The 13,504-nt window shown below is 48.6% G+C and overlaps 1 protein-coding gene across 1 annotated transcript; it reads right to left on the bottom strand.

The window, feature by feature from the left end:
- Window positions 1–8,507: 8,507 nt before the first annotated feature.
- On the bottom strand, window positions 8,508–12,485 carry LOC125509449 (cinnamoyl-CoA reductase 1-like). Its single transcript, XM_048674430.1, has 5 exons — window positions 12,213–12,485; window positions 11,965–12,119; window positions 11,676–11,864; window positions 10,395–10,747; window positions 8,508–8,894 (listed from the first exon to the last, which is right to left on the bottom strand). Exons 1-5 carry the CDS (start codon window positions 12,364–12,366, stop codon window positions 8,699–8,701), a joined length of 1,047 nt encoding a protein of 348 aa, XP_048530387.1. The 5' UTR covers window positions 12,367–12,485; the 3' UTR covers window positions 8,508–8,698.
- Window positions 12,486–13,504: the final 1,019 nt, after the last annotated feature.

Genomic DNA, 13,504 nt, shown 5'->3' with positions numbered 1-13,504 from the left:
ACCGAAGAGCAAAAGGACGGGAGAAAATGACACTAGAGGGAGCACAAAGAGATCAATTATTTAGTTACATACCAGATAGTTTTTACTAAATTTGTGAATATAGATGAATTAGATGTTGGGCAAGTTTGTGATAGATGGATGGATATTGGTCAAGTTAGTGTTTTGGTAATGTTGATTCATATATAAGAAGCAATTCGAGGCACTTGGTTTCTAAAATACTTAATGAAGTTTTTTTTTACAATTTGACATGTTGTTTCATGTTCATTCATAATGTTGTGTCAATGCTTAATGTGAGGTGACGACCTAATTTTTTTCACTCGGTGTGATTAACAGGATTTGTGATGTTCCATCTTCGTGGAGTGATCGTTGACATTGGAGGTGTTGGTCCACGATCGTCCCTCTCCTTTGGTCGACTACATCGGAGGGTGAGCAACAATTCCATGACCTCGTCCACTTTTTTTCCATGTCACTAGATTAAATTTTCACAGCAAGTCGCGTAACCTAGGTCTCCCGTCCGAAAGTGTTGCATCGATAAGTATGCATTCAATTGCATATTTATCACCGCAACTCTTTCGGATTGTCCAGCGCTTTCCACAGATAGCCCGAGGATGTGTAGATTGGGTACGTTGTTCATGCTCTACCCCGTTCCGAGACAGGATTTCGGCGGTGCCTCCCTGTTGTTCTCCGGATGCACATTCTCTCGGCATTATGCCGAGACGTGTATTCGGAGAACAGCGGGGAGGTGCTGCCGAAATTTTGTCTCGGAATGGGGTAGAGCATGGACAACGTACTCAATCTACACATTCTCGGGTGGGATTAGGACCCATCTTTACCTATTAGAGATGTAGGTGGATTAAATGTCGTTTCTCGTCAACCTTATAAAAAAATAAAATATTGATGTGAGTAATTTAAATGAATCCTTAATTTTGTTGTGTGGCTTCCAATAAAGCAGAGATGGCAGATAATCAGTGGATGTATAGTGGGTTTTTCCATCGGAATCAAGTAACAACAGAGTGGGTCGAGAAAACTGATGTGTTTTTGAAAGAGATATTCCGTAGTCCAATGAGGATGGTGCCAGAATGCCCGTGTGCCAAATGTAAGAGACGTATCCGCAGAGATAAGAGTGAGATGACTAAGCACCTTCGCACGAATGGATTTATGCCCAACTTTAATATGCCGATAAACTTTGCCCAGCGGGACCGTGGTAGAGAGGATATGATACGACAACCCGTCGCTGGTTATGAGGACGATGGGGTTAGAGACATGCTAGATGATGTCTTCGCTACACAGCCGACACCTCCGTCACATTCAGCGAATGAACCGGAGGAGCCGGAGGAAACCGCAAAGGCCTTCCTGGAAATCTTGGCCTCGTCAAAGAAACCTCTCTATGAGGGTTCCAAGCTGTCTGTGCTGGATGCCATCTCGCAACTGATGGCAGTCAAGGCTGAGTACGGCTGTAGCCGAGGTTGCTTCGAAGCATTTCTGGGAGTATGGGCTAACAGCCTCCTTGAGGGCCATGAACTGCCGAAAACCATGTACGCTACGAAGAAAATCATGAAGGCGCTCTCCATGGACTATGAGAAAATACATGTTTGTCCAAAGAATTGCCTTTTGTTTAGGCATGAGTATGCGGATGATAAGTACTGTAGGAAGTGCGGTTCCTCTCGGTATATTGAGGTGGTCGATAAGCATGGTCAGAAGCAGCAGCTAAAAATCCCTGTGAAGGTTCTTCGGTATCTTGATTTTATAAAAAGACTGCAGCGCCTTTTCATCACCGAGGAGTCTGCCAAAATGATGAAGTGGCACAAGGAAGGGAAAAGGTACAATCCAAAAAAAATTGTACATCCATCAGAAGGTGAAGCATGGAGGTCATTCGATATAGAGTACCCGGAGGAAGCAGCCGAGGCTGGGAATGTCAGAATTGCTATAACAGGTGATGGGTTCAATCCATATGGTATGTCGTCTAATCCATACAGCTGCTGGCCCGTATTTGTTATTCCGCTCAATCTCCCTCCCGGCGCCATAATGCAACGCAAGACCATGTTCCTGTCGCTTATAATTCCGGGGCCTGAATATCCGGGGAAGAATTTGAGTGTGTTTATGCAGCCTTTGGTGGATGATTTGCACCATTCTTGGTACTTCCCGAGGTTGACATACGACCGACATCTACAGAAAAAATTCTTGATGAAAGTTTGGCTACAATATTGCATGCATGACTTCCCCGGCTATGCCCTGTTCTGCGGATGGTGTACAAGTGGAAAGATGCCTTGCCCAGTGTGCATGCAGGCCTTGATTTTCATTTGGCTCAAGAAGGGTGGCAAATATGTTGCCTTTGACCTGCATCGACAGTTCCTCCCTCCAGACCATCCTGATAGGGAAGACAAGAAGAACTTCACAAAAGGCAAAGCTGTCCATGAAGTAAACGAGATTCCAACATTTTCTGGTGCGGATGTGCTTGCTCAGCTGAAAGCTCTTAAGCCTGCCAGTGAAGGGAAAGGCAAAGGCAAAGCCGCAGGCAAAGACAAGGGCGAGGGCAAAGGAAAAGGTAAAGGGAAAAAATGTTTTGAAGGATATGGTGAGACGCACAACTGGACTCACATTACCCCCTTCACGCAGCTTCCCTATTTTAAGGACCTCAAACTTCCATACAACATCGACGTGATGCACATCGAAAAGAATGTCGCAGAGTCCCTTTTTCGCACGATCCTCAACATTCCTGATAAGACGAAGGATAATGTTAATGCTAGAGTCGATCAACAGAATATTTATGATAGACCACGTCTACACATGCAACCTCCCATAGGCAGTCGAAAATCTTGGTTCAAGCCAGATGCTGACTTCGTACTTAAAAAGGATCATAAGATGGAGGCATTCAAGTGGCTGAAACACGTCGTAAAGTTCACTGATGGTTATGCATCGAATATAAGTAAGGGGTCAATCTTTCAACGGGCAGAGTGACCGGGCTCAAGAGTCATGACTATCATGTATGGATTGAGCGGATTATGCCGGTGATGGTTCGGGGCTATGTTCCCGAGCGTGTCTGGTGTGTGCTTGAGGAGTTAAGCCATTTCTTCCGCACGCTTTGTGCTAAAGAAGTATGTCCTGAGAAGATAAAAGAAATGCATAAGAAGGCGCCGGAGTTGATATGCAAGCTAGAGAAGATCTTCCCGCCAGGCTTCTTTACTCCGATAACACATCTCATTTTGCACCTCGCGAACGAGGTATTGTTGGGGGGCCCTGTGCAGAATCGTTGGCAGTACGGCCCTGAGAGACAGAACAAGCATCTAAGACAGAAATGTGGAAACAAAGCTAAGATTGAAGCTTCCATAGCTGAGGCAATTATCTTAGAGGAGGTGGCAGACCTTAGGACAGCCTACTATCCGGACCATGTTCGCACGTTGCACAATAAGGTGTCTCGATACAATACAGAAGAACCCAAGTATAAACCCAAGTTGCCTCTATTCATCGGGCAAGGTGGTAGGGCTGGATTCTCGACACCTTATCTCATGCCACGAGATGAGTGGGAGGATGTCATGTTCTATATCTTGCACAACATCAAGGAAGTTGAGGATGAGTGGATGAGGTAATACCTTTGCACCATTCTTTTAGTCAATTCGTTATGTTCACTTTGCCTAGTTCTTATACCGCTTTTCTTATTGTAGTCGATTCATTGAAGAAGAATGGACGGGAATGCTGCCTCCTACTGAAGCGGAGGCACTTGCTCTTCTCCGTAAGGGTGCTGATGGAAGGAAAAAATTCGTTGCGTGGTTCATGGAGAAAGTAATTTTTCACACTTCCCTATTACCTATTTCAATTAAACTCATGCACCCTATAATTTCAATTAAACTCATGCACCCTATAATTTCAATTAAACTTGTAGGGAAATGATCCGACCGAATCAATGGATGAAGAATTGAGATGGGTTTCCATGGGTTTTGACCCTGTCGTCATGACATGCCAAAAGTATGATGTGAATGGGTATCGCTTCCATACAGAGGAGCACCAGAACAGTCGGCCTGATCCCAAAACCATAAATACCGGAGTCTTCACTGAAGGAGATAATAAAGTAGATTACTACGGAAGGGTAGGAAAAATATACGAGCTTACATTCAAACGTGGCCGCGAACACCTAAGTCTCACTGTGTTCAAATGCCGATGGTTCGACCCCAAAAAGGGTCTGAGACATACGCCTTCTGTTGGTTTAGTTGAAGTTAAACCATCAACCGTCTATGCCGGAGCTGATCTCTTTATCGCCGCTACCCAGGCCACACAAGTATATTATCTGCCTTACCCATGCCAGAAAGAGTACCTAAAGGGTTGGGAAGTTGTGTTCAAGGTGTCGCCGCATGGTAAGCTACCGGACCCGAACGATGATGATTACTACAACATAAACCCCATGACATACGAGGGAGTGTTCTATCAAGAGGAACATGATGACGTGGTCCGAAACAACGAGGATGATGACTTGGGTTATGTTGACCTGGACCCAAACGACGACGACACACAGATTGATGGTGAGGTAGTTGTGAATCAAAGAGACATAATTATGCTTGAAAAGTTAAATGAAGACGCTGACGATGAGGAAGAGCCTCCACCTCCGTCAGACAACGAAGAAGATATGTGTGATAGTGATGATGAGACCGGTCCACAAATAGATTACAATAGTGACGATTCATATGGGTTCTAGAAAATGTAAGTTCTTTTAATGATCATTACAATAGTATGCTTAATGTGCTCTTCTGGTATTAATGCTTTTCCTGTATGCTTGTTTAATTGATATCCTTACTAATTGTTTATTCTCTTCTCAATGCAGGTTTTCTAATCATGGGCAAGTCCAGCGGCGCCAGTTTCCTCAGTAAATTCAAAGGACTTACTCGGAGTGGACGAGCCCACAAGGTTCCCTCCCGACTACGCGAGGATGACACCTCACAGGGAGGTGGAGGGGTCGGGGGAGGAGATCCTAGAGGAGGAGGCGGTGGGGGGAGAGCCCCTAGAGGAGGAGGAGGTGGGGGGAGAGGCAGCCGGGGCAAAAAAATCCGGGCCGTGTCCGAAATAGGAGGGTCTTCTTCGATGCCCTCCTATACAGAGGCACCTTCTGAGTCTGAGGAGGAGGAGTATGTTCCTGATGGCGAGGAGGAGGAGGCCGAGGAGGAGGGTGAGGAGGAGGAGGAGGGTGAGGAGGAGGAGGGCGAGGAGGAGGAGGCCGAGGAGGAGGGTGAGGAGGAGGGCGAGGAGGGTGGAGGGGAGGTTGATCCCGAGTTGTGGGGTGACTTGCCACCGGGTGCTCCGCAGGGGTGGCTGCGTGGTAATGCCGGACTACCTACACCACCTTCTATCGAGGAGCACAAGTGGCTCATTGAACCTGTGGGGACAGAGTAAGTGCCTCTCAATCATATTTTCAACACATGACAACATTTTCTTATTGTACACATGGCAATCATTTGATTCTTTTGCAGAAACTAGATCCTTCGCGGAAAGGGCCGTAAACCGAACGGCCTTATCACTGTCCTGTTGAAGGAGTTTTGGCCTGGCCTATTCTGCCCGCGGCCAGACAGGGACCCGCAGCTGCGGGTTTTGGCCACGAGCTGGGCCCACTATGAGGCTTGCAGCAACACAGAGTACGGGACGGCCGCTAAGGCTGTGATCACCAAATTTTGGGTAAGTTCTCTTCTGAATCACTTGTCTTCAGTTTCGTTCATAGTTTATCATTGAATCACTCAACTCATGCCTTGTTTGCTTCTGGTTTATGCATGATTGCAGCAACTCTATAGAGTTCTTGACGAGCACAAGGCCAGAGCCGACGTGGTCTTGCTTGCGGCTGCGAAGAAGAAATCTCGTCAGTTGCAGTACGAGGTGCACTGGGTTTCCGTCTCGCAGTACTACCACATCTACCTGCACCAAAAGATGACCAAAACTCAAGCGCAGAGGCAGCGACTTACCTTGAACAGGGAGCAGTTCATGATGGTAACTATTACTAACTTATCATTGTTTCAAGTAGTCAACTATATGTTTCGTGCTCACATGTCATGCTTCCAAAATTTGCATAGGTTGTTCCTCGTTGGTGCTATGGAAGGCATGACGGATGGGCGAGTTTGGTGGATAGGTGGCTCAGCGCCGATGCAGAGTTTGCTGCCAAGAGCATCAAGGCCCGGGCTAACCGTGGAAAAGACGAGACACACGGCCAAGGAAACAGGAACCATTGGGGCTTCAAGGCCATGAAGGTATATCTATATGCATGATGCATTTTTGTTCTTCTTTACTGTCATGTTCTTATGTATGGCTAACTTCTGTTTGACATTGCAGGAGGACAAGTTGAAGAGGCCGCTCTCAGACATTGAGTCGTGGAAGCTGGCCCGCGAGCGGAGTCATCCCAAGGAGGGCGAGAGCCAGTACTACGGCAAGACCGAGGAGCACCTGGAGTCTTACACTTAGCACTATCAGAAGTTGCATCCGGATGTTCCTGTTCCTGAGGTCGCCCAGTCTCAGATCGACGACACGGCGGTGGTGGCCAGCCAGGGGAAGTCACATGGCCGGTATCCGTGTTTCGATGGCTTGATAACTCCTTCGATCTCGTACACATGGCTTCGGTCTACCAACCCGAGCCAGTTAGAGAGTACGGGGCGTTCACAGACTCCCTTAGCCCGCCAGCATGCTGTAAGTACTTCCCCTTTATCTTTTTCTCTCTAGCATTCTCAGTTCATTTTCAGCATTGCTCACTTAGAAACAACCTAAATTATGTAGGCATATAAGGCCTTTGTCGAGCATAGGAATCTCGAGGTGCGAGAGTACTTGCAACGAGTGAAGGCAAATGATGATTACAACCGTCAGATGATGGCGGTTAGTTTTGCCCTCTTAAAACCAAGCTAAATTTTTGCACTTTCATTCCTTCTGACTTCTAGTTTGCTTGTTTAACTAACATCCAGGCTATGTTGGCGTCTTGGAGTAACCGCATGGATCCACCACAAATGGGACCCCCGCCACCACCTGCGGGAGAACCCCCACACGTGCCCACGTTCGATGAATGGGTGGCACTAGGCAGTGATGGTCCGGTTAGTACATTTGCCTAACTACTGGCAAACTAGTTCTCGTTCATTCAACACTATCATATCATATTTACCGTTAGAATCTTTTCTGAAACATGTAGGGGACCGGTGGCTCGACTACTGCTCCGTCGACCCCAGTCACCCCGATCTGGCAGAGTGATGGTGGTCGCGGGGGCGGTTTTGGCGGAGGTGGTCTTGGTGGTGGCGGTTTTGGCGGAGGTGGTCTTGGTGGTGGTGGTTTTGGCGGAGGTGGTCTTGGTGGTGGTGGTTTTGGCGGAGGTGGTCTTGCTTGATGTCGATGATGATTCTGTGCATGTGGCCGTCGTGCCATGCCTTTCATGTTGCTACTTTTATGATGTTCCATGTCTTGCACTACTTTTATGTTCATGAACTTCCGCCGGTGATGATCTTTAGATGATGATGATGAACTTGACTATGTTTAGATGATGATGATGAACTTGAGTATGTTTAGATGATGAACTGTCATATTTATGCATAATTCCATATTATTCTGCTTTGAAATGCTGTCAAATGAATTGAAAAAGAGAAAACAGGGAAAAAAACTATGCCTACGGCAAAGCCGTCGGCATATATAAGCCCAGGAGTTACCAGGGCTTGCCACGTGGCTGTGCTATGCCTACGGCAAAGCCGTCGGCATAGATTAGCACTGCCACCAGGAGCACCACGGAACGCCACGTGGCAGAGGTACGCCGACGGCTAGGCCATCAGCATAGATTTCTACCTATGCCGACGGCCAAGCCGTCGGCGTACCTCTGCCACGTGGCGTCCCATGACTCGTCAGCGCTTTTGACGGCGCCGTCCGTTGCCGTCAGACGAAAAACACTGCCGACGGCTGACCCTGGCCGTCGGCATAGGCCCCTATGCCGACGGCTATACTACGCCGACGGTTTGACAAGACTACGCTGACGATATCTACGCCGACGGGTCTATGCCAACGGCAGCCGTAGGCATAGATCTATGCCGACGGCAAAGGACCTATGCCGACGGCCCCTGGCCGTAGGCATAGACCACGAGTCCGGTAGTGCCTGAAACTTGAAAGTTACACCATGACACCTTTTCTATAACCACTCTTCTGTCCTTACCTAAGATAGCTTTCTGCGTATCTTCTAGATAGATAATTTTGTTACTTTTGTTTTGTTACTCGTATAAGTTAATATTGCTTTCGCTCATGTTCTCTGGTATCCCCTTTCTCATCATACCCTACCTACCACTATTGTTCTGGCAAAAGGCTATTTCTTGAACACTTAACACTCCTTTTACCATGTATCTATATGTGGAGAAGGTCCTGCAAGCTTCCTTGTTATCTAAATTCCATGTATTAGTGAGTAGTGACATTCGATATACTGAAAAGATACACTGTTGCCATGTGAGGCCATATCTACTTGTGAGAGAATGTTCAGGCACAAACAAGCAACTGCATTGCATCAATAAAGAAGGGAAGGCTGGCAGCAAACCCAAGGAATAGTTTGCGAAAGCTCACTTTTAAGTGTTGATCATCGAAGCCGATACATTACCATGTTTGCTTAGTCCACATAAATAACACGATATTAGATAGGATGTATACACAAGCAGACCACATATGATGTCCCACCGCGTTACAGAAAAACGTGAACCGCGCTGTTTCTTCAGCACCATCACGCCGTTGCACCGTCCAGCTCTGCTGGGAGGATGATATCTTTCCTCGGCGCCGGGAGGTGCCCCTTCTCCTGGAGGCTCTTCACCGTCTCGTACAGGGAGTCGTTGACAGGGGTGAACTGGAGGCCAAGGTCCTGCAGCTTCTGGTTGGACATCTTGTAAGGCTGCTTCCGTGGGTTCACCTCGTCAGAGCACCTGAGCACAACCTTGACACATGTCACCAAAGATGCCGCATACACCAAAGATGCCGTACACTTTAGTGATCTAAATGCTCTTATATTTCTTTACGGAGGGAGTATTATGAAACTGCAGCAGGTTCCATTCATTTTACCACTTATCATTGCGCCGGAGCAAAATCAAAAGTATTGCTCCCTTCGGTGGCACTACAGACGAATTTGTCATTCTCCACCATCCGTTCCAATTAAGAACAGTCACTACTCACCACATCAGCAAAAAGAAAGGTCACTGCTCACTAGATCAAAGGTAAGGTAGGAAAAGTGTTTTTGGATGATCACACAGCACAACAGTTAGTTTTGATTTGCTTACCTAAGCCAATAATGGCCCATATGACTGCACTAGCATGCTGCTGAGCTTACTGTGTATGATGATCACACAGCACAATTGCTCGTTTTAAACAAGGCATCAGGTCATCAGGAGCAGAAAGCTCAAGCTACGTGATTTGGTTCCTATTTTAAACTCAGGAGCAGAAAGCTCAAGCGACATCATTTGTCTTCCTTTTTTATAACCGGGATATGTTATTTAGCCAAAGTGCACAATTTTTAATATGATCACTTGGCACTTCACTTTCCCCTAAGTGGTAATATGATCACTTGGCATTTTTAATATGATCACTTGTCAATTCATAGGCCATGAAGTGTAATTAATTTGATCGCTCCAAAAGGACAGAGGAACTGAGTAAGCTATTGCCAATCATTGAGTAGACAAATATATATTTTTTGTCTAAGATATCTTGATGCCACATTTTCTACTAATTTCAACTACTACCACTTTTCAGGCTCACACTCCACCAAGGACAGACATTCAAAGTGGGTTTGAAACTGTCTGGAGAGGTCTACTTCTTGATGGAAGTGCTTCACAGGTACTTCTTATTTCAGTTTTTCATTGCTAACATAAACACTATTACAGATTAGGTCAGATCTTTTTTACTACTAGCTTACGTACTGATCAAACTGAAGGGTTTGTGTCAGTGTGCATATTATCTTGCCTGCCAGCGAGGGAATGCCCATTTACACGTCAGGACAAGTGTTCCAGCCAGTATGCTTCACTCTTACACATGACAGTTTAAAAGCTTTATATTCCAAGTCGTTTCGCGGTACTAAGTGCAAGAAAGCCTAGGTCTCTTTTCGTGGCGTCACCAGTGAGTTCTCGTTCACCCGCCGCACCTACTCCTAGAGCTTTAGTTATCAGTAAGCCGCTCTGAACTCTCGTCCCTACTTACCAACCTAGGGTGGGACCCACATCCACCTTAACCAAGCACTAAATAAGATTTCCAAATCAGAAGCACTCGTCAAGTTACTAGCACCCCTACTAACCAAATTAAACCTTAAATCCTCAAGTAGAGCAAGTAAATCCTCTGAAGTGAGATTTTGCAAGATCAGAACATGAGACAGCTAGGTAAAACAGAGCAAGAAATGTTGCGAGAACGTAGGGAGGATGTTGCATGCGGGCACTCACCTTGTTGGGACGGGGTACTCGGGGAAGAGCTTGCCGAGGATGTGGACAACGTCCTCGCGGTGCAGGACGCGCTCGGCGCAGAGGTGGCGGCCGGAGGCCCCGGGCGCCTCGAAGACCCGGACGTGCGCGGCGGCGACGTCGCGCACGTCCACGTACGCCTGCACCGCGTTGGCGTACTTCTTGGCGGAGCCGTCGAGGTACTTGAGGATGTGCGCGGCGCTGGCGTTCACCGTCGGCTGCAGCAGCGGCCCCACCACCAGCACTGGGTTCACCACGACGAGGTCGACCCCGCGCGCCGCGGCCTTCTCCCACGCCGCCTGCTCCGCCACCGCCTTGCCGTAGCAGTACCAGTTCTGGCGCATCAGCAAAAAAAAAAAAAAAAACTCGTCCATGTCAGAGGTTCGGCGCTGACGTCATCCTTAGGCAATAGTTACGCGACAGCGCGCATCTTGCGGGGCCGTGGCGAATGCTTTTCCCTGATTTTCTAGTCGACATCCGTGTCCTACTTGCACAGAGGCTTTCGATCAACTTCGCAATCAAAGAGGCTTGTGCTACACCATTATGGGAGGAATGTAATGATATACTCGTCGATAATGACTTGCATCAGCCGTGAACAAGATTGACTCCGAATCCTGTGATACGTCTTCGCTTGATCCGTTGGTTAATCGTCTTACCCAGATGTTATATTCTGGAGTTGGTGGTGAAAACGACGCTCCGCTTTCCCTTTCCGTACGTTGGAGGAAAGAATTGCACGTGAGTGTGCGACATGGTGAACGATGTTGCCGAATGTTTGTGTGAGCTTCCGAAAGCAAGATGCCGGCTGCACACGCGTTCACCAAAACTGCGTAGTGTACTTACTGTTTATGCGTGCGGCCAATTTCGACATAATTTAGCATGCCAGAAGAGGACTTCTTAATCGGTATGAGTACGGTACCAAAAAAGAAGCAATTTCTCATCGACACACGTAGGGCATAGCATTTTAAATCTATATATAATAGTCTCTTTTTTGTTGTTGTTGTTGAGAAAACTTTTAAAATCTAGATATTATGTTTCGCTTGTGCATGCAACAGCTCATACAATTAATCATGTCCTGTTTGTGTTTCGATCACAAGAGGGCATGTGATTAAACCCATTAATTTTCTGCCTATTCGGTTTTTTGGAAGGGATTTTCTGCCTGTTCTGGATGGATGCAACTAACGAAGATTTCTGAAGATTCATAAAAGAAAGATAAAAGAAGACTTCTGAAGTGGAACAAAAGCCGAAGGGGACTGAACTGCTGACCTTGGTTTTCTTGCAGAATTCAAGGTCGCTCCAGCAGGACTCGTCGACGACCACGTCGGGACCGCGGTTGGGGTCCATGGTGACGGCGCCGATGGAGGACGTGAACACCACCCGGCGCACGGTGCCGGCGTCCGCCGCCGCGTTGATCACGTACTCCGTGCCCCTCACCGCCGGCTCCACCATCTGCTCCTGTTCAGACGTACGACCGAGTTCACCGCAGGCGTGAGCAACTGAAGCGAAGACACATCAGCACGCAACGAACAAGGACAGGGCAGGAGGCGTGGCGTACGGGGTCGTCGGTGACGGGGGAGGCGGTGTGGAACACGCCGTGGCAGCCCTCGACGGCGGCGCAGATGGCGTCGTAGTCGAGGAGGTCGGCCTTGCAGAGGACCAGCCTCTCGGCGGCGCCGTCCAGCGCCCTCAGATGCGCGTTCTTCGGATCATCTGCAGCATCACGCACGTCAATTTAGCCCCGAAGTTAAGCAACGCAGTAATGTCGTCGGTTACTATGAACTTGAATCTGGATGGTGCGCGTGCCTGGGTTCCTCACGGTGCCCTTGACGGTGTAGCCCCGCTCCAGGAGCAGCTTGACGAGCCACGACGCGATGTACCCGGCGGCGCCGGTGACGCACACGGTCTGCCCGTGCCCGGGCAGCTCCTGCGCGGCGGCGGCGGCGGCGACGACGGTCATTGTTGCTGTCACTTTTACACTGCCTGTCTAAACAAGATTGTTGGTGAGATGGAGATGCCACGTACGAGCTACGGGTAGAAGAAGGAGCTCTACCGCTGCTGGTTAAGTTTGGGGCGTCGCCAACTTTATAGGGCCGGAAAGGGAAGTGGTTGAGAGAACGAGAGGGCGGAGGCCGGCCATGCGCGCCGGTGGCCCCTATGGACGGCGACGCCGAGTTAGGTAAGGCGGTAACAGTAATACGGTAGTACGTAATAAGCTTCCTGGTTCTCATGGCTCCAATGAATCATTAGCGGGTGAAACTTACGCCCCTTTGCCGGCCTACACCAATGCGCGCGACCGACGGAAGGTCTGTACCACCGCCACCAACTTTTGCAGCCAGTTGTCCCCTTGCAATTAACCACGTCGATTTAGGCCCAAATTGAAACTTCGACCGTGGTAAGTAACCTTTTTTCCTGGCAATAATGCACTGTGCGTTATTACTGTATGTGACGCGACGTTAGGGTAGGAATAATGATGGCAGCGTGAGTGTTAGGGAAAGGAATTAGGCACGAGGCGTGCATTTGCCTCGCGGCAACCACATCAGCGAGATGGTACTATATTTGGATTATTGGATATTGGAACATCTGCATGCACGCGGGACAAAAAATAACATATTGTTGGCTGCACGGCAGACGATGAAGCTCGGTGACCAGCACGTAGTCCTTGCTCCTGAAGGTTCGACGGCGGCGAGCGCTAGCGTGTCCGCGGTCGCGCAAGCTCTCGGTTAACAGCGGAACTGATGCTCTCGGATTGTACTGTACTGTAGGCGCGGCGGCGGGGCCAGGGGAGGGCGAGTTGGACGGCAAAAGAGCATGGGGCTGCACAACCACTATGGGCGGCAGGGCGAGGCCATTCCCGCTGTTTCCGCTGGAAAGAAGGCGTCCTGGCTGATGCGATCCATGGAAGATCTGTACCGGTACCCCTACCACTACAAACTTTATAGCCAGTAGTGGTCGCCCTGTAACCACATCGATTTAGGCCAAATCGGACAGGCCGGTGGTAGGAGCCGGCCGGTCGGCCCCCAGCCTTTCGATCCTTCCTGTTGTAGCCGTCCGATCGAGCCTCTCGCACGCGTTCCTTCTTCCTTCCGATGCAATAT

Source organism: Triticum urartu, chromosome 5 (genome assembly GCF_003073215.2).
Source record: "Triticum urartu cultivar G1812 chromosome 5, Tu2.1, whole genome shotgun sequence".
NCBI lineage: Eukaryota > Viridiplantae > Streptophyta > Magnoliopsida > Poales > Poaceae > Triticum > Triticum urartu.
Note: the sequence above shows the minus strand (reverse complement) of the source record. Positions and strands in the feature narration are given on the sequence as shown.

Coding starts and splice junctions, on each gene's coding strand:
- LOC125509449 (XM_048674430.1), bottom strand. CDS start 12,366: ATGACCGTCGTCGCCGCCGCCGCCGCCGCGCAGGAGCTGCCCGGGCAC. Junction 12,120..12,212: donor GGGCACCGTGAGGAACCCAG/GCACGCGCACCA, acceptor GTGATGCTGCAG/ATGATCCGAAGAACGCGCAT. Junction 11,865..11,964: donor CCCCCGTCACCGACGACCCC/GTACGCCACGCC, acceptor ACGTCTGAACAG/GAGCAGATGGTGGAGCCGGC.